The sequence below is a fragment of the Petaurus breviceps genome, unplaced genomic scaffold (assembly GCF_028583685.1).
Source record: "Petaurus breviceps papuanus isolate PSGF00001 unplaced genomic scaffold, PetGlider_PUasm1.0 91041, whole genome shotgun sequence".
Taxonomy (NCBI): Eukaryota; Metazoa; Chordata; class Mammalia; order Diprotodontia; family Petauridae; genus Petaurus; species Petaurus breviceps.
Genome location: NW_027187400.1, coordinates 37,996,985 through 38,018,421, shown reverse-complemented (window position 1 = coordinate 38,018,421; position 21,437 = coordinate 37,996,985). Strand labels below are relative to the sequence as shown.

General features: G+C 42.8%; 1 protein-coding gene across 8 annotated transcripts in view; it reads right to left on the bottom strand.

The window, feature by feature from the left end:
- NADK (NAD kinase) overlaps positions 1–15,677 on the bottom strand; it is a 53,787-nt gene extending 38,110 nt beyond the window's left edge. The window contains exon 1 of one of the 8 annotated variants that reach the window (XM_069078352.1): positions 15,568–15,677. In XM_069078352.1, the coding sequence (XP_068934453.1) occupies positions 15,568–15,635 (68 nt within the window). In that variant the 5' untranslated portion in view covers positions 15,636–15,677. Of the gene's footprint in view, positions 1–5,382; positions 5,456–10,152; positions 10,314–10,349; positions 10,441–10,531; positions 10,671–15,567 lie in introns of those variants that run through there. The other 7 variants (XM_069078355.1, XM_069078357.1, XM_069078356.1 and 4 more) reach the window with 7 other exon arrangements.
- Positions 15,678–21,437: the final 5,760 nt, after the last annotated feature.

The window sequence follows — 21,437 nt, the reverse complement described above, 5'->3', positions numbered from 1 at the left end:
AGACCCTCACCAGGGTGCCACAATGGGGACAGGCACCAACTAGAAGCTTTGTTGCCTACTACCTAGGTCTAGGTCACAGATACAGGGCTACATGAGAAGGGGACCGACCTATGCACAGGGGTAGCAAGCAGTCTTGGACAGGGAGGCCCAGGACAATGTACTGAGGAAGGAGGAAGCTCAGAAGCCAGTGAACCAACAGCTGTGTGGCTCAGACCCCAAGCTCAGACCAGGACGTGGAATGGCTGGTAGAGGAATAACCAAGGCAGGAATACAGAACAAAGGGGAGCTCCTGCAATTCTGTCCCTTTGAATCAACAGACTTTCCAGCTGGCTGATGGGGCAGAGTCCAGCTGCAGTCTTCTCTTGTGCAGACTGAAATCCAAGCCAGATAATTGTGGAGCTCAGAACATGAGGGCAGCAATCAGATTTTGCCCAGGACCTGACCACTTTGAGAGCACTGAAAGCCTTCAAGTCCCCAGCCTGGCCCTGAAATCCTAGAGCAGTACAGTACTCAATACCCAAGAAAGCAGCAACAGGACCAGCCCAGACCTTCCCTCCAGAAGTGTGGCAGAATTCAGTCCTGAATCAAATCCAAAGTCAGGTAGAATAGGCAAATAAATTAAGAATTCAACCATTATGGTGGCTATTATGGGGGCAAGACTGCTCAAGATACAAATGCAAAAAGAAAAGAATTACAAGCAATACTTCAGACAAAAATACAACTCAGGCTCAAACTCAGCTAGAATTTCTGGAAGAGATGAAGCAGGAGCTTGTTTTTTTTTAAGTTTAAAAATGTTTTTTATAAATTAAATAAGAGCACTTGAGGAAAAAAACTGGAAAAGAAATGGGAGTTTAAGAAAGAATCAGAAAGGGCATTAACAGTTCAGCACAAAAGGTATAAAACTTTGTCCAAACAATAAACTCTCTGAAAATAAGAATGGACCAAACAGAAGACAAAGACTTCATGAGGCAACAAAAAATATTAAAACAAAACAAAAAAAAAACAAAATCAAAAGCCAGAAAAATATAAGAAAACACAGCAGTAACAACTAACCTAGAAAGCATATAAAAGGTGAAAAAAATTTAACTATCAGTGGACTATGTGAACACCATGACCAAAAAAAAAGAACCTAGACATATTTCAAGAAATTTTTTTAAAAATCTAATGGCTGAGAGGCAGAGCCAAGATAGCAGAATAAAGGCAGGGACTCACCTGAGCTCTCCCCCAAATCCCTCCAAATCCCTTTAAAAATTACTAAACAAATTCTAGAGCAGCAGAACTCATAAAAATTTGAAATGAAACAAATTTTCAGCCCAAGACAACTTGGAAGGTCGGCAAGACAGGTCTGTGGCACCAGGATGAGAAAGTTAGTGCAGGCCCCGGGTTGACTGAATCACTGCCAGCAGTAGTTTCCAGATCTCTCAGCCCACAGATGCCAAAGGCAACTTTGAAGTTCAGGAGGAAAGGTCTGTCATACCTGGGTGAGAATGGAGCACAGTGTAGCACAGCCCCAGCCCCAGGAAACCAGGATCAACTCTTGGGAGTGACTGAATCAGTAGCAGCTACTTCCGGAGCTCTCCAGCACACTGACAGTAGTAAAAGGGTCAAACAACTTGTCAGAAGGAGATTACAGGAGTCTTTTTGCTGGCACTGAGGCAGGATTCTGTTGCTTTGCCCATACTTAGATCCAGGTCACAGTCCTGGGGGGCAATCCCAGGGCCAAGAGGAGCACCAGCACAGTAGAGCTTGTGGCTACATAGAGGGAGATCCTCCTCACAGTCCCAGGGCAGGAAAAAGTGTCACTCAGAGATCAGTGCTGAGGCCAGGAGAGTGGTAAACACCTCTCCTTAGATCATACTACCTTGGAAGAACTAAAGAACTGAAAACTTACAGGTTCCTAGGAGCATCTCTGAAAACAACGGTACAAAACTTCTGAAGCTTGGCACCGTGCACCCTCCACCCTGGAAGCAGAACCCTACTTTAACAAACAGTTAAGTCAAGTAATAGGCTGGGAAATGTGCAAACAACAGGAAAAAGACTCTGATTAGAGAAACTTATGGTGACAAGGATGATCAAAACATATACTCAGAAGAAGATAGTAAAGTCAAAGCTCCTATATCAAGCCTCAAGGAAAAATATGAATTGGCCTCAGGTCATGGAAGAGCTCAAAAAGATTTTGAAAATCAAGTAAGAAAAGGAGAGGAAAAATTGAGAAGGGAAATGAGAGTGATTCAAGAAAATAATGAGAAAAGAGTCAACAGCTTGCCAAAGGAGACACAAGAAAATACTGAAGAAAACACCTTAAAAAAACAGACTAGGCCAAATGGTAAAAGAGGTCCAAAAAAGCCAGTGAGGAGAAAAATGCTTTAAAAATCAAAACTGGCCAAATGAAAAAGGAGGTCTAAAAGCTCACTGAAGAAAATAATTCCTTAAAAATTAGAATGGAACAAATGGAAGCCAATGACTTTTTGAGAAATCAAGATGCAATAAAACAAAGCCAAAAGGATGAAAAAATAGAAGACAATGTGAAATATCTTACTGGAAAAACAACTGACCTGGAAAATAGATCCATGAAAGATAATTTAAAAATTATTGGACTACTTGAAAGCCATGATAAAAAAAAAAGAGCCTAGACATCATCTTCCAAGAAATTATCAAGGAAAACTGCCCTAATATTCTAGAACCAGAGAGGAAAATAAAAAATTAAAAGAATCCACTGATCACATCTGGAAAGAGACCCCAAAATGAAAACTGCCAGAAATATTATAGCCAAATTCCAGAATTCCCAGGTGAAGGAGAAAATACTGCAAGCTGCCAGAAAGAAACAATTCAAGTACTGTGGAACCACAGTCAGGATAATACAAGATTTAGCAGCTTCTACTTTAAAGGATTAGGGGGCTTGGGATACGATATTCCAAAGGGCAAAAGAGCTAGAATTACAATCAAGAATCACCCCAACAAAACTAAGTATAATTCTTCAGGGGAAAAAAATACACATTCAATGAGATAGAGGACTTTCAAGCATTCTTGATGAAAAGACCAAAGCTGAACAGAAAATATGACTTTCAAATACAAGACTCAAGAGAAGCATAAAAAGGTAAATAAGAACCCCAACTGCCCTCCAAAAAGCAAAAAAAAAGGAAATAGGAAAGGGAAATCATAAGGGACTTAATAAGGTTAAATTGTTTATATTCCCTCATGGGAAGATGATATTTGTAATTCACAAGACCTTTCTCATTATTGGGGTAATTAGAAGGACTATATATAGACAGAGGGCGCAGGTGTGAGTTGAATATGAAGGGATAATAGCTAAAAAATAAAATTAAGGTGTGAGAGAGAAATGTATTGGGAAAAAGAAAGGGAGAGGTAGAATGGGGTAAATTATCTCACATAAAAGAGGCAAGAAAAAGTTTTTATAGTGGAAAATATGAGGGGGAGTGAGTTAACCTTACTCTCACTAGAATTGGCTCAGAGGGAATAACATACACACATAATTAGGTACAGAAATGTGTCTTACCCTATAAGAAAGTAGAAGGGGAAGGGGATGAGAAAGGGGAGGGGGGGGTGACAGATTTGGGGGAGAGAAGCAGCGAGAAGCAAAACACTTTTGAGGAAGGACAGGTGAAAAGGGAGAGAGAATAGAATAAAAGGAGGGATAGGATGGAGGGAAATACAATATAAATAGTAGCTATGAAAAAAAATTTTGAAATCAGTTTCTCTGAAAAAGGTCTTATTTCTCAAATATAGAGAGAATGGAGTCAAATTTATAAAAATTAATAAAAATAAGGCCAATTGACAAATAATCAAAATAATAATCAAAAAATATTATCAGTTTTCAGATGAAGTAATCAAAGCTTTCTATAGCTATATGAAAAAATATTCTATCCCACTATTGCTTGAAGAAATGTGAATTAACGCAATTCTGAGGTATCACCTAATAACTATTAGATTGGCTAATAGGACAAAAAAGGCAAATGACAAATGTTGACGGGGGTTGTGGGAAAAATGAGACATTAATGCATTGTTGGTGGACTTGTGAATTGATTCAACCATTCTGTACATAATTTGGAACTATGCTCAAAGGGCTATAAACCATGCATACTTTAACCTAACAATACCACTACTGAGTCTATATCCCAAAAGAGACAAAAAACAAAAAGGAAAAGGACCTATATGTACAAAAATATCTATAGCAACTCTTTTCTAGGGGCAAGGAATTAATGGATGCAATTTTGATGGAATACTATTATACTATAAGAAATGATGAGCAGGATACTCTCAGAAAAACCTTGAAAGACTTGTATAGGCTGATGCAAAGTGAAATGTACTATGTACAAAGTAATAGCAATACTGTAAGATGTATCAGCTGTGAATGACTTAGCTATTCTCTCAATACAATGATCCAAGACAACTCTGAAGGATTTACAATTAAAAATGCTATCCACCCCCAGAGAAAGAACTGATGGCGTCTGAATACAGACTGAAGCATATTTATTTTTTTACTTTATTTTTCTTGAGTTTGTCTGTTTTCTTTCACAACATGACTATTATGGATATGTTTGCATGACTACACATGAATATCCTATATCGAATTGCTGGCCTTCTCAATGAAGAGTGTAGGGAGGGAGGAAGAGAGAGAATTTGGAACTCAAAGTTTTAAAAACAAATGTTAAAAATTGTTTTTACATGCAACTGGGGAAAATAAAATACTAAATAAATGCCCCAAAAAAGTTTAAAAAAAAATCTAACTACCCAGATCTCTGAGAATAAAAGAGCAAAGTAGAAACAGAAATTTCACTAGTTATCTCTTAAAAGAAATCCCAAAATGAAAACTCCCAGCAGCATGACCACCAAAAATCCAGAGCTTCCAGGTCAAAGAAAATATATTAAGAGCAGCCAAAAAGAAAAGAATTCAAGTACTAAGGGGCCACAGCTGGGATCACACACTATTTAGCAACCACGGCTATAAAGGAGCAGAGAACTTGGAATACAAAAATTCCAAATAGCACACAGAAGTATCAACAAGAATAATTTACAAAGCATTCCTGACAAAAAGGCCAGAGCTGGGGAGAAACTTGGAAGTTCAAGCACAGGAGAGAAAAACAATATAAAAAAGTAAGTAAGGGGGCAGCTAGGTGGCACAGTGAATAGAGCACCAGCCCTGGAGTTAGGAAGACCTGAGTTCAAATCCCGCCTCAGACACTTAACACTTACTAGCGATGTGACTTTGGGCAAATCACTTAACCCCAATTGCCCGGCCCTTCCCCCTCCAAAAAGTGGGGAGGAAAAAATAAGAATGATCTCTGATAAAAGACTAAACAAGGAGAAAATACTGACATTCAAATATGAGGAGATGATTTATATTGACCCCCTGAAACCTACCATCATCAGGATCCACAGAGGGAGCTCAATTAGACAAGGCCTCGGAATTATTCTGTTATATTCTGATGATCGCCTTAAAAATGGAAAGAGAGGGGAAAAGGACGACATTAGGGGAAATGGGATAGTGGGGGAAGGAGGTGAGGAAGGTTAGGAGAAATTATATCACATAATCTGGATATACAAGTTCACATTTATACAAACAAGGAGGGAACAAGGGGGAGTGGCTGCCACTTCTGAACCTTGTTTTCATCTAAACTCCTCAAAAGAAGGAAGACTGCACACACAGGAAGAGTTGTATACAGAAATACGTTTTACTTAAGAGGAGGGGAAAAGGGAAGAAGGGGGAATTAAAGGGAATGTAGATTAAGGAAAGGATTAGACCTATATAAAACAGACTCTAGGGATATACAAAAATATTTATAGCTCCTTTTGAAGTGCCAAAGAATGAGATCTGAGAGGATGCCTCTAAATTGGAGAGATGAACAAGTTATGGTATATATGGTATATAAATGTTGTGCTGAACTCGTTATTAGAGAAATGAACAGTTAGGATTCCAGAAGACTAATTCAGGAACATGCCACCCACCTTCTAATAGAAAGGTAAAGAACTTGGAATGCAGAATGAGACAACAGCCGATAAAGAAATTTGTTCTGACTATACACATTAATAAATTTTTTTTTCTTGTATTCTCCATTGGGGGGGGGGGGTGAGTAAGAAAATTAATCTTGGCTGATTAAAACTTAAGTAATTTGCTCAAGGTTACATGGCCAGGTGTTTCTGGGTGGGTACTAAGTGTCTGAGCCCGGATTCAATCCACATGTCATACTGGAGCTGGTGCTCTTACTCTCTGTGCTACCTGGCCACCCCTAAAACAAATTTTTTTTAAAGAGCTATCCATCCATCAAGACCCTGGAACCCTTAAAAGGAAAATAAAATGGCCTAGCCTATCTTAAAAAAGGGGGGAGGGGGAGTGAGTCCTCAAAAGGTTGTCATGTATTAAAATAGTTAAAATAAACATAATCACAGAGGTTTTAAAAATGTTATTACCATTAGTTAGGACAGTAAAACATAATTATGTTACAGTTATTAAAACCAATTGTATAACCCTAACAAATTTTCCAAGACACAATTTGAAAATTTGGTTAAATTTAAACAAATGTTTCAGGAAAAGGCCAACTGAAAACAGTTTTAAGTCATTACAGAAAATTAAATCCAAACAAAAATCTAATTGCTTTTGTAGGGAAAAAAAAAACCCCAAGTCCCTGGAACCTTCATTTGTCAGGGAAGGAAAACCGCCCCTGGTATTTTATATTAGCTTTTGGGCACACCCTTTTCCTGCAATTAAAAAGCAAAAGGCAAAAGCCCACATGAAATTGTGTCTCCCTGTTGATACTGAGGCTCTGGGTGGCCAAGGTGTCACATAGAGCTTCATAACCCTAAAGAATAATAAAATAACTTGTCAGGGAGAGTCATTACAGAGTTCAGGGACTGATCTGACTTGGTAAAAACATATTGTTGGCAACCTGTCCTCAGGGTCTTCAGCTTCAAACCTCAAATAACACATGTAGAATACTTCTCTAATCTCTAATAATGCATGAGGATTCACTATCTCTAGGTTTTCAACATGGTGCCCTGGCACACAGTAGGCATTTAATAAATGTATGTGGAATAAAACTATTCCCCAACAGAAGTGGTCAAAAGACATGAGTGTATTCCAAAGACTTTCAAATTATTAACAACCATGTGAAAGAATGAGAAATGAAGATTAAAATAACCTAAGATTTCCCTTCATACCCAGCAAAGATGACAAAAGATGGGAACAGTCAATGTGGAAAAACTGTGGAAAGACAAGAATACCAATATATTGTTGGTAAGCTATGAATCTCCACAAGTATTCTGGAAAGCAATTTGGAATTATGCAGAGAGATCCATAACCTTTAAATCAGAGATTCCACTGCTAGGCACAGACCAAGGAGGTCACTAAAAAAAAAAAAGAAAAAAGAAAGGCTCCACCCATATCCAGCAAAAATATTTATAGCAGCCCTTTTTTTTTGCTTGCAAAGAACTGGAAACAAAGTGGGTACCCATTAACTGGAAAATGGCTAAACAAATCATGGTACAAGAATGTAATGGAGTATCTCTGTGCTGTAAGAAAAAAACAAATGAATACAGACAAACATGGGCTTATGTCGATTCATGCAAAATGAAGTAAGCAAGGCCAGGAAAACTGGCCTCCAAAGAGAGGACAGCAATGTAAATGCAAAAAACCACCACCATGAAACCAGCAAAGCTCTAACAGCAGACTTGGGCCCCAAAGAAGAGATCTAAGAAGACACCTCCACCTCTCCTCCAGTGCAAAGGTCACGGGCTGCAAGTACGGATCACTGTCCATAATGGCAGACTTTTTTTTTCATGTGCTGACTGTTTTTGCTAAATTTTTTCTCTTCTTCCTGTTTTTCTCTATGAATAAAATCCTTTGTTACAAGAGATGGTTCTCTAGGAAGAGAAAGGAGGGGATGCTGGGGGAAACCTAGGCAACAGAAAAATAAAAGATTTCAATAACAACCCATTTAAAGGTAAATGTCCATTTCTTACTCTACTGCTTGCAACAGCCTTGCAGTGAACTAAAAAGAAACTAGGACTAGCAAAAATCACAGATGCAAATGACTGGTTTTACATCTGTACGTCAGAGCAAGCACCTACAAAGCTTTGGGCAGCATTTCAGAACTTGCAACCCACTATTCCAACCAACCATTGCTGAGAATGAATCTGCAAACAGGAAGTTCACTTTCTTACAGATTCTCATGAAAATCTAAAAAGGGTATGGGCATCAACTCCCCCATTCCCAGCACAAGTCTCTCCTGACTAAATTCTTTGGACATTTTGAATGAAATCATAGTATCACAGATTTAGAGGCAAAAGGGACATTGGAGGCCATCTGGCACCAACTTCCTTGTTTTAGAGATGAGGAGAATGAGGCCCAGAGAGGTTGATCAGATGACTTTCCCCAGGGTCAAAGAGCTAGGTAAATGTCTGAGAAGTGATCTAAACCCAGGTTTTTCTGACTCTCCCATTGTCTTTCCCCTAAAATACACCCCTCTTCCAAACTTTCCTCCTACTGCTGAGGGCACCACCATCTTTTTAATCTCTCAGGTTCTAAACCTCATTGTCACAAGCCTCTCCTCATGCCCATCCAGCCTCTACCCAGCTACCAAAGGGATTTCCCTACAGTCTGATTCTGCCCCACCAACATTCTCTCGCCTCCCCCAATTCAACAAACCACAGTGGTTTCTTCTTACTCCTAGAATCAAATAAAATTTCATTTGGCATTTAAGGCCCTTCCAGACTACTGACACGTTATGTCCCACCATGCTCCCTCTGGTCCAGCCAGTGGCTTCTGCTACTTCTCTCTAGGCCTTCGAGCTGGCAATCCTGCAGGTCCTCCATCCACACCTCCGCCTCCCAGAATCCCTGGTTCCCTTCACGACTCCACACAGCTGGCAGCCCTGCCTCTAGCTGCTGGAGCTACCTCCTCCAAGACCCCCTGAGACTCGATGCACTTGTGCTGCACACACCAAGTATGTATGTCAAAGCCGTCTCTCTATTAGACTGTACACACACTCCATGAACAAAGGCTGGTCTGCTTTACTTCCAGCACTTAGCACAGAGCCCAGGGGCCCAGCCTGGCTCACAGCACTGGCCATGGGCTCAATAAATGCTTGTTCACTGAAAAAGATGGGTTTATTTAAATGGCATGATTTGTAGGCCTTGGGTAAGGGAGGTATCTGACTCTTTCGTACTGTACAGAACAAAAAAGAATGATTATTATACAAGAAATACTCAATGACTTCATAATGGCCAGTGTTTTTATTAGTGTCAGGCTTCTTTGGGAGTATCATCAATGCCAAACTTGCAGGAGTAGACTTGGGTTCTGAAGGACTGTATAGGCCTGCCCAGAGAGAAAGCTCAGGCAGATCCTATCAGCTGGAGTACAGCCAAGTGATATCTAAGCCCTTTACTCTCTCTCTCTTGGACCAGCCTGCTTAAGTTTAGAGACAATATCAGCACCAGACTGGCCAGGGGCTGATGGATTTTTCTACCACCATGACTTCTGAAAGCCAGCTGAAGTCTGCACCAGTGGAGGGAGGACCCTAACCAACAAGGTGACCAGAAGTGGAAGAGCTAAAATATGAGGCCACCGAGAAGTAGAAAGCTGTGCCTAGCTAACCCTCCCAGGGTCAGCAAGGATCTGCTCACACAGCTTTCCCAAATTACCTCTGGGGTATGTTTTACATATGGTAAAAAAAAAATTCCCAAAGCTGTGGAACTAAATCTACATCAGGGACAGCATCCAAGAAAGCCTCATTCCACCCATCCTCCCAACACGTGATAGCCAACAGGGCCAGGCGGCTGCTACTGCCCTCCTGCACAGCCCCACTCATGGATCATTTATGGGTCATTTAAGTACACTGCTGGCCTGGGTCCAGAGGCCCAAACATAGAGCCCACCAACCTCTCCTCGTGGTTGTGAGGGTCAAATAAGAATTAAGCTTGTAAAGGCTGACCCTTCATAATACTTCATAAATGCTTGTTCCCTTCTTTCCTTCTCCTTAATTAAAGGGTCAATAGGTCCCCTTTACTGAGAGGAGGTGCCAACAAAGGAACTGGGCAATACAGAGGGCACACACCTGGAGGGGCACCTGGGGGAACAGGGAGACCCAGATAGAGAGACAGAAGGACAAGATCCACACACTCACACCAACTTACTTACCACAGGGGAGCAGACATACTCACCCAGAGGGGCAGGCACATGCGCTCACACTCACCCAGAGGGGCAGGCACATGCGCTCACACTCCTCCAGACGGGCAGGCACATGCGCTCACACTCACCCACAGAGGGGCACTTACACGCTCACCTACAGAGGGAGAGGAGGAGGCACAGGCACTCACACTTACACGCTCACTCACCCAGAGATGGGGAGGCACTCACACTCAACCAGAGGCGGGCACACGCACTTACACACTCACCCCTCCTTCTCTCGGGGAAGACTGGGAGGGGTGGGGGAGCGGCCGGCTCGGCCCCACCCCCATGACCCCATAGGCCCGCCCGGTGACCCCCGCAGGCCCGCCCTCCGTCCGTCCCCCCTCACCTCTCGGCCGCAGCCGCCGACGCCTCTACATTCCTGGGGCCCCCGGGCCGCTCCCTGGGCTCGTCCCGGGGCTCGGCGGTAGCCCCGCGCCGGCCCCGCTCGCCGCCGCTCGCCGTCGCTACCTCCAGGTCTGCGCCGCGGCTGGTGGCTGCCCCATGGCCGCCCGGAACAGCAGCGACAGCAGCCGGAGCTGGAGCGGCGGCGGCGGCGCCTGCGGCCCGGCTTTCACTGCGCAGGTGCCGGAGCCGCCCTGCGCAGGCGCAGGAGCAGTGCAGCGTGTGTCCGCGCGAACCACCTCCTCCTCCCTCCCTTCCCGCTTAGCGCGCGCACGCGCACACGCGTTCTTGTGTCTTGCACACCTCCGGGTCGGTCTTAAGCTCGCCGAGGCCAGCGCCGGGAGGGAACCCGAGCAGGTGCAGTCTTCGAACCTATGCAGCCTAGCTCTGGATGACTGGGACGGGGCAGGACCCGAGATTTCCCCATCCTGCTCGGCCGGGCCAGCCCCACTTCTCTGTGTCTGTACCTCCCCTCTGAGAAGCAGTTCGAATTTATAATTAGGCGCCTACTGTGTACCGCCCAGCCCCCATAGAAGAGACAAAAATGAAACTATGGGGGGACGGCAAAGCCTGCGTCCAAAAGGCGGGTCCACACCCCCAGCAGCCTCGGCACAGGGAAGCGCTTACGCCACTTACCCAGCATTCCGATTTTGCTTATTATCCGTGCACTCTACATAATAAAGCATTCCAGGTGTTGGACTCTCCAAGGCCCAATTTGGAGGGGCAGAGGGTTGGCAAAGATGCTGGAGCGGTTTGCCATTCCCTTCTCCAGCTCATTTTACAGATGAGGCCAACAGGGTGAAGTGACTTGCCCAAAGTCATACAGCTAGTATCTGAGGCCCGATTTGAACTCAGGAAGATGAGTCTTCCTGACCCCAGGCCAGCTGTCATCACCATTTTACAAATGGGGAAAGAGAGGCATAGAAAGGTCAAGCAAGTTATCTATGGGTGAACAGCTGTTAACTGTCTGAGGCAGCATTTGAACTCAAGTTCAGGACTCATTCAGGTGAAAGGGGAGCTGCTCTTCCAAATTGCAACTCCTTGGCTTTTTTTGCCCCTATTCAGTTTTATGTTAACCTCAGAATGTACCTCATTTCAACAGATGCCGGCAAAAAGGTCCCAGTTTCCTTTGCAAGTACTCAAGGTAACAGTGTATCGGTTATAAGACAACTGTTTCAGTCTTTCCAGTCTAAGAGTTTCAACTCCTCCCTGTTGTCTAGGAGCTACTGCCTTTTCCGGCCTGAAGACCTTCCCTGTAACTCATAGCCATAGCAAAGGGCAAAGTCCAGCAAGTGTTTGTTTTATCTCAGGCTCCTCTGTATTTGAATCCTGCTCACTTCCAGGTGGATACACCCTCAGAAGGCTGAGTCACTAGAACAATTAACACTTAACCTCTTCTCTCTTGTAAGGACCTAGGTCAGAGGTGGTGGATCCCAAGATAACCAATCAATTTGTCTCCAGTTTTTGAGACCAAATCACTATTCTTCAAGGGGGGTGGGGGGATGGGCATAGATGGGTTCACTGTTACCCAAACCCAGAATCAGAATCTCCATGAGGTTTCAAAGGGCATGCACCCTTCTAGACTCTGAGTCCCGGGAGAGAACCCACAGAGACTCAAGGTCATGAATACCTCCCTATGACCATGAACTGCTCTTTTACTTGAATCTCCGCCCAAGTCTATTGGATCAGCTTCAGTAATAATTACAATACAGCATTTATCACTTTGTATTTACTATTCCCTCATTCCTTATTCCTGCTCATACCCACCATATGCCTCTCCATTACCCTATGAGTGATGCTTATTTTTAATTTTTCAAAGACCTGGCATTAAACAATGTAATACTGTAAACCATGAAACAGAATGCTGGTACTACAAAGAACGAGCTATGAAAAGACACCTCCCCCATTCCTTTGAAAGGGGTGGGGTGCAGTACATGAGGGTGGAACATTGCATATGCTGTGAGGTTTTTTTAATTAATTGTTTAGTTTTTGGGGGGGGGGGGGGTTTCTTCCTCTTTTTCTTTTTTTTTTTAATTGTTCTAAAGAGAGAAGGGATATTCTGGGGGGAACCTTCCATCCTCTCTTAGAGGTTAAAGAGGAAGGCCCCTTCCTCTGTTTGAAACTGAAAAACTGAAGGAATGCCCTAGGAAAATCCTAGAAACCATTCCTCCCTCCCCCCCCCACTCAAATCCCCAGCCAGCTAACAATCATTGACAGTGTGCTGTTTGATGGTCCCCCCAGTCTCTGCTGATGTCCAGAGATCCCCTGCCCCATCTCAAAGGGGATCACCTAATCATTCCCTTATGGGGAATGCCCCCTCTGCTTTCCTATCCCCTGCCTCTAGGACACTGTTGCACCAGCAGACCTGTGCAGCCCACCCACCAACTGTCTGCTGGGGCAGCTAAGAAAGTGTCCTGTAAAGGACTCCTGGGCAGAATCCAACCAAACCAGCTGGATGGGTGATAAACCAAGCCTGGATCACAGGGTCATGAACTTTTAGTTCATGAGCCACTGACCAAAGTTGAGACTTAGGTGTTCTACTGATCATGAGAGCCATGTCATTGGCCCTCAGATTTTAGGGATGGGGAAGCCTCACCCAAATTCCCCTTTTATCTCATAAACCATTTCCCAAACTTGAGACTGCTCAGCCAGGCAGCCAAACTGATACCCCAATAAGCATGAAGCCAGGATCCAAAGAACTTGCTGGAGAACATTGTGGATCAGTGAGAGGGTGTCTGCCATTTTATTAGATCCATAAATTGCTGAGCAAACTTGGAACCCCCTGGCTGCCTTCTCAAATTTTCATGAGAGGGCACTGTGATGCAGAACCCAAAGGTCTTAGAGGCCCAACTGCAATATGAAGCACCTTTCCTCTTAGCTCTAGGAGAGCTTATCAAGGCTGTGATGAGGGCCCCTGGCGGCTGATGGGGTGCTTGGGTGCCTGTGCTTGAACCCCAGTTTAGAAAATCACATTTCTCCCTAGCCTCAAAACACTGTGTCAGGCAGTTTCTCTCTAGCTCTAGGGCAGCATGCCCTAGCAAAATGCTTATCTCTCTTCCTGATACAGTGGCCAGCTGTACCCATAGAATTTAGTAGTTTGACCCAGCTGTGTACTGGCTGAAGCAGCTGTGTCATACCTATCCTATGTATGCTAGACTCAGTCATATGTGTACTCCCTAGCTCATTATACACATCCTGAATCCCTCGTTAGCTTGGGATATATGTATACTCTCAACATCCATCTGGTCAAATACAGCATTGATGGGTGGCAGCTTGGTCAGTCCTGACCACTAGCTGACTTAGTGATGTTTCAAGCCTAAAACCACACCCCCCCCTCCGGGCTATTTCCTGGTGAATTCTGGGCAATATACCTGTGCAGTAGATATTAAAAGTGGATGTTTCTTTAATAACTGACCACTCCTTAACTCCTCCCTAATCCCCCACTGACTCACCTACTTAGCATATTTGGCACTTGTTATACTATAGAATATCCTTTATAAACTTTTAATTATACCCCTTTAAGGTTGCAGGTTCCCTAAGAGCTCTTGCCTGTATAGCATAACAACAAATCTTTGCCACCTTGACTTAGAGAATGCTTGAATCCTTGGATTCATTCCAGACTGCTTCCCAAGGACTCTGGTTATGGGGGTTCCTGAACTCCCTGATCCCTTGACTCCATGTCATAGCTACACTTTCTCAAGCATGATTCTTCCTCCTCTCTGAAGAGAGAAAAGACCAAGATCTGAACCACATGCCTCAAAACAGAAAAATTCCCTTTCATTCTACCCTTTAGATTCATGAGCCACTGTCTAGGGCCAGGACTTTGGGTCCCATGAGCCCCAGTGGTAGGGAACCCTTACCCTATTATGGTTAAGGCGAGACTTGCATCCACTAGTAATAGAGAAGAACATGAAATAAATCATGAAAGTTGGGTTAGAGTTTGAAGAGCTTTTAACATAGAGTTTAGATTTTATCTTCACAGCCTGATTGCATTGAAATTTCTTGAAAAGGGTGTGGCATGACTGTTGTTCCTATGTTATCAGGATGGCGATGTCTTGACTTGCAATTGAATTGGATTTAAGTGAGGCAGGGCTATGCAAAGTCATTAGCCTCACCCTTTCCTCCAGAGTCCTCAGAGTCCAGTGACAAGACCTAAGTCATGATGACTGGCATGTCCCTGGATGCAGTGGGAAACCTTGGCCTTTTTAAGCTAAGGTCTTTCCCAGGTTTCACTTTATCATAAGGCAACACCCACTCAATGATTTAAGGCTAGGTAAGAACTGAAGCAAACTTTGGCCTGTTTGTCTTCATAAAGAATCAGTCTGGGAGGGGGAAACCCTCAGGGTTTCTGGCCAGAACAGAAACAATTTTTATTTACACTCACTTTGAGCCATCAAAACTCAGGTCAGACCTCTATGCTTTAGGAGAATTGCTTTGACATCATAGTACAAAAATGATCAGGAGAGAGACTTGAAGGGAGGCCAACCAGGAGGTTACTATTACAGTCCAGGCTTAGAGATGGGTGATGAGGTCTGAACTAGGGTGATGTGAGGGAAGTGACTTAAAGTCATATAGGGCCAGGATAGAGCTCTGAGTGCTCTCTCTCTCTTCCCCCCCCCTTCTCCTTTTCTCTCTCTCTTTCTCTCTTTCTCTTCCTCTCTTTCCTCTCTCTCTCTCTGTCTTTGTCTCTCCCTTTCTCTCGTCTCTCTCAGTTTCTCTGTTTCTCCTGCTTCTGTCTTTCTATCTCTGTCTCTCCCCCTATCTTTTCATTTCTCTTCTTCTCCCCTTAGATCTTCTCTTCTCCTTTTTCCTTTGCCTCTTCTCTCTCCTTTCTCTGTCCCCCAGTCCCTCCCCTCATGTGTCTCTTCTTCCAGGCTGGGCTCAGAAGATCTGGGAGAGGGGGGGTGAGCTCCTCCCAGTGAATCCCAGGCCTTTCCTCTAACCATCTTCAGGAAGGAGAAAGTGGGAAAGCTTGCTTACCTGCTTTCCTCAGTGGTGGAAGCCTGATTTGCTCCCACCTTGTTCCCCAGTGTCTTCCACCAAGGCATCCTCCAAGCTGCAGAGCTTCCTGACAAGGGCTGGACAGCCTCATGAAGGAATGTTACAGTTCCTTCCCCTTTTGGCCTTTCCTGTCCCCCTCCCCCAGTGTTCCCTCATTCATTCTCCCTCCTCCTTTCTGGTCAAATGGTTCTCTTTAAAGCCTCTAACATTTCTAATTCAACAAACATTTATTAAGCACCTACTATGTGAGAAAATCTGATTATGGATGCTCGGGGACATATCAAATAGGCCCTGCCCCCAGAGTGCTTATGGTCTAATGGTAGTGGTGAAACATTGAGCATACTCCTGCTACTTTTGTATTGTCCCTTCTTAGATTCTCCCAAATGAACCATGACCTCATAAGGTCCTCTGGGACCGGGAATGATTTTCATTCTGAAGTTGTTTCTCCAATACCTAGCTCTGCACCTTGGCCTTGCAGGGAATGCCCTCAACCTATGGGAAACTCTCAGGGAAGAAGCTCCTTCTACCAATACATGTGTTCTGCAGCCTGTAGTCTTTTTTTTTTTTTTAAGCAATGGGGGTTAAGTAACTTGCTCAAGGTTACACGGCCAGTTATTTCTGGGTGTGGTACTGAGTATCTGAGCCCGGAATTCGATCTCCAGTCATCAGGACACTGGAGCCGGTGCTCTTACTCGCTGTGCTACCTGGCTGCCCCATGCAGCCTGTAATCTTAAAAGAATTAATGATCTGAGACCCTTCGAATCTCCAGGATTTGCTTAGGGTCACACAGCGAGTAGGCACCAGATTGCAGCCATAGATCCTGAGAGGTGATTTTTTTGAGCCTTAATAATTATCTTATGGAAATGCCAGTGTTTCAGGGTTCTAGCATCTGTGCCACTGATTTTTTGGATTGTACTGATTCTCGGAGAAGATGATCATCACCTTGAACCTGAAAGTGATGGGGTACCTGGGGTCTAAATCAATTTGTAAAACCAATTTGTAAAACCAGTTTGTACAATTGTAACTGCAATTTGTATTGTAAAATTGTAATCTGTAAAATCCCTTTCCCAGCTTCAAACTCTGCCCCTTCCCCCTATCCTCACTCTGCCTAGGCAACACCTTGTGACTCCTTTGTTCTTACTTAATCTCTTCACGTCAGGTCTGGCCCAAATACTCCTTTGTCCTTGCCTCATGTCTCCTCTGGTCTGGCCCAAATCTCATCTAAACTATCTATGCACTAAAGTCACAAGTTCCTCTCAGTCAGCTCTGACCTTTATCTATGCACTGAGGTCCCTTCCCTCCATCTGGTCAGCCCAGACAATGGCAGCCCTACCCTTTAAAAGTACGGTAAAAGCATGTACCCCTCTCACTTGCAGGTCCCCTAAAGGACTCTTGCCCACTTCTTATAGAAGCCTAACACTAAACTTCTACAACTCTCACTCCAATTAAGCCTGAGACTTTGGATTCTTTCCAGATGCTATTACATTTTTTTCTATTACAGGTTTTCTGGTCTTAGATAAGATCAGAATTCCTGCTGAACGTAGAGGGAGCCATCCCCCATCAAAAGGACTATGGTGACATGGCCAAGACTGACCAGGAGCTTTGGACACCTGGGACAGTACAGGGATAAGATGAAGCATTTCTTTGGCAGTCCCACAAAGTGCATTTTCTTTTCAAGGAGGTGATGAGAGATAGGTTACTGTTTTACATTTTCATTTTTATTATTAATGTTTATGTCTTTTATGTTTTAAATATTTCTTTTGTGACTGAGGAAATAAATACTTGTTCTATTTTTGAGTAATTGTTCAATTGTGTCTGATTCTCCATAATCCCTTTTGGGGTTTTCTTGGCAAAGATACTGGGGTGGTTTGCCATTTCCTTCTCCGGCTCATTTTACAGATGAAGAAACTGAGACAAATAGGGTTCAGTAATTTACCTAGAGTCACACAGCTGTTAAGTATCTGAAGCCAGATTTGAACTCATGATGATGAGACTTCCTTATTCCAGACCCAATGCTCTATTTACTGTGCCATTTAGCTACACTGTATATAATATCTATTTTGTACATTTTCCAAGAAGGGATCCTGTGAATCCCTTTTGATGGGACCCTAAACATGAACCATTCCTGAGTTTTGTTTTAGAGATTATCCCTGGAGTTCTGTGCTGGGGTGAGGGCATAATGAGCCAGCTTGAGAGACGCCTGACTCCCTTGTTGGCACCCAGTTAAGAATCAATCAGTTAGGTGGCACAGTGAACAGAGCACCAGCCCTGGAGTCAGGAGGACCTGAGTTCAAATTTGGCCTCAAACCCTTAACACTTACTAACTTGGGCAAGTCACTTAACCCCAATTGCCCTGCCTTCCCCCATCCAAAAAAGCAAAGAAAAAAAAAAGAATCAATTAATCATAAATGGTCAAAGGATATAAACAGGCAATTTTCAGATGAAGAAATTAAAGCTATGTATAGTTATATGAAAAAATGCTCTAAATCACTATTGATTAGAGAAATGCAAATTAAAACAATTCTGAGGTACCACTTTGAACCTATTAGATTAGCTAACATAGTGGAAAAGGAAAATGATAAATGTTGGAGAAAGTGTGGGAAAATTGGGACACTAATGCATTGTTGGTGGACTTGTGAACTCATCCAACCATGCTGGAGAGCAATGCCCGAACAGCAACCAAACTCAGCATACTCTTTGATCCAACAATACCACTACTACTAGGTCTTTATCCCAAAGAGATCATTAAAAAGGGAAAAGGACTTACATATGTAAAAATATTCATAGCTATTCTTTTCATGGTGGCAAAGAATTGGAAATTGAGGGGATGCCCATCAGTTGGGGAATGACTGAACAATTGTGGTATATGAATGTAATGGAATACTATTGTGTTTTAAGAAATGATGAGCAGGCAGATTTCAGAAAAACCTGGAAAGACTTACATGAACTGATGCTGAGTAAAGTGAGCAGAACCAGGAGAATATCATGCTCAGTAAGAGCAACATTGTACAATGACCAACTTTGATAGACTCAGCCCTTCTCAGCAATACAATGATTCAAGACAACTCCAAAAGACTCATGATGGAAAATTCTATTTACATCGAGAGATGTAAATCTTTTTCTTTCTTTCTTGTGGTTTTTCCCTTTTTTTTCTGATTCTTCTTTCACAACATTACTAATGTAGAAATAAGTTTAATATGATTCAACCTGCATAGGCTATATCAGATTGCCTGCTGTCTTGGGGAGGAGGAGAGGAGGGAGAGAGAAAAAATAATTTAGAACTCAAACTCTTATAAAAAGAATGTTAAAAACTAAAAAAAAAAGAAAAGAAGGATCAGTCAATCAACAAGCATTAATTAAGCTCTCATTTTATATTGGCATGCAAAGACAAAAACTAAACGAGTCCTCTGACCTCAGGGAGTTGACATTCTATGTAAGGAGACAAGATGACAACTCCTGATTAATTCCCAAGATGATCTGGAAGGATTGGATTTGTCCCTTGATGCCTCTTAAGGGATAGGCTTCAGTGATGGCCTCTAATATGATTTGATTGGCTCTTAGAGGAACCACCCTTGGCCTGACCAATACAAATTCTGGAGAACTCAACACATTTAAAACCAGAATCCCTGCTTTGACCCTATCCACACCAATGGTGGTTGCATCAATGGCCCACTACATATAGCTACAGTCTATATCTATATCTACTACATAGATGTACCAACTCATACCTTGGAGTCTCTTCACTAGCTACCATGCTGCCTCACTCCCACTTCCTTCCAATTATAGAGCTATAATTAAATCAACTCCTGAAAGGGTTTGTCAAGTCACTCACCTGAGGCACCATTCACAGGCCCTAGAATTTTCCAAGCCAGAATATCACCCACCCCACCCCCACTCTTATTAAGCACCTACTATGTGCCAGGTATTAAACTGGAAATCTGGTTCTGTGATTACCTTTTTTCTTTTCTAATAAAAGGTCAAAGAAAGGGAATTTTAGTGGTCCAACAGATGGAAGCAATCAGGCTAATTATGGATTACTCTGGGCAAATAAACAAATGTTTCTTGTGCTCTCTTATGTGACCCTAATTAGAAAGAAGTCTGTGGACAAAGTCATTCCTGAACATCTATCACTTAACTTCTGTTTGCCTCAGTTTCCTCAAATGTAAAAGGGGGATAATGATTGCATACACCTCCTAGGGCTACTGTGAGGACCAAATGAAATCAAAATTGCAAAGCCCTTAGCATAGTGCCTAGACCATAGCACTATATGTTAGCTATTAAAATTATTGGTATCTGCCTTTTTGCAATAGGAAAAAGATTTCCTAGGCCCTGTGATCTTGACTGGAATCAGTATCAGATGGAATCATCTCATTTCTCACTTCACTGCTTTACTTCTCCATAATACCCCAGCATTCCTCTTTCCTTCCCACCCTTCCCATGAACTTTTTTGTGTTTTGTCTTTCCCTATTAGATTGTAAGCTCCTTGAAGGCAAAGATTGTCTTTCTGGGGGAGGGGGGTAACTTGTATCTACAGCACTTAACACAGCGTCTGGCACATAGTAGGCACTCAATAACTGTTTATTGATTTGATCTCTGTCTTCTAGGCATAGAAGAATGATCTTTTGGGCAAGGCAGTTCCAACATTGGGTGGTGGGGTAGAGTGGGAGGTGGTAAGCCCAAAAGGAATTCCAAATTCAAGAGTTCTGAGACTTGACCCTAATATATAAGGGAAGAGTTTGTGGGTCCTCCTTCAACTTAAGGATTCATCATGACATGAAGGAGCAGAATACCTATACTTTGCCTTCTCCTGTTACAGTAATTTATTTGGACAGTAAAGATCTGTTAGGAAGGGGGTACCTCTCCAGAATTTCCTAAGATTGTTCACCTTGTAGAAAAGTCTAAACCACAGAGTGACCCTACAAGTCACCAGGAAATTATGTCAGAGACTGTGTTAGTAAGAAGATTCAGTAGAATAACAGCACATCCCACTGGTAACCCTAAATTCAGTTTCCTTCCAAGGAGGATCTACAAATTGAAAAAACTCTGCGACTGGTTAAAAAAGTAGAATTAGCTAGAGAGGGGATTATATTGATTCCTTATTGCTATTATGAGTAATTTACATTTTTTTTTGTATAATACTCGTTTATAGACTCCATAGAGTCCTTTGAATCTTCTGCATTTGCTGCGTGGGTAAGGGAGGAACTGGGGGTATGAAATAAGAACTATCCTTTTCTAGAGATGCATTGGTTACCTTGAGTGCTTGTATAGGAGAGAAAGACTTTGTAATTCACATTTTAAAAAACCCAGACAAGGGATACATACATACATACATACATACATATATATATGGGGGGGCAGGTAGTGTGTGTATACCTATATACACATATATATTCAGATATTTCCCAGAGTAAATCTTACTTGGTTTATTTAGTGGAGGCATAAGCCAATTGAGTGTTGATCTTAAGGAACTGGTGGAACTGGTCCCATCTTAGTCCAAAGGTGGGGGATATAGGCATTCGATACAATGTATCATACATACATAATATTACAGAATAATGCCTTCAGAAGAGCAGGAAATGGAGATGGAATCTATTTCAGGAGAGCACAATAATTATTACAATTACAATAACAACAAATAATTCCAAGTCTGGGAGTCACAAAGGTTACATGAGCAAAGATACAGAGGTCAAGAGTAGAACAGAGAATGGAGCCAGGTCTTCTTTGGCTGCAGCATAGGTGAAGGTGAATTGTATTGAGGTAAAGCTATACCAGATTGTGACATGTTTTCAATACTAGGACCAGGAGTTTATGCTCCATTCAGCAGGTAATAGGGAATTCTCAAAGCTTAT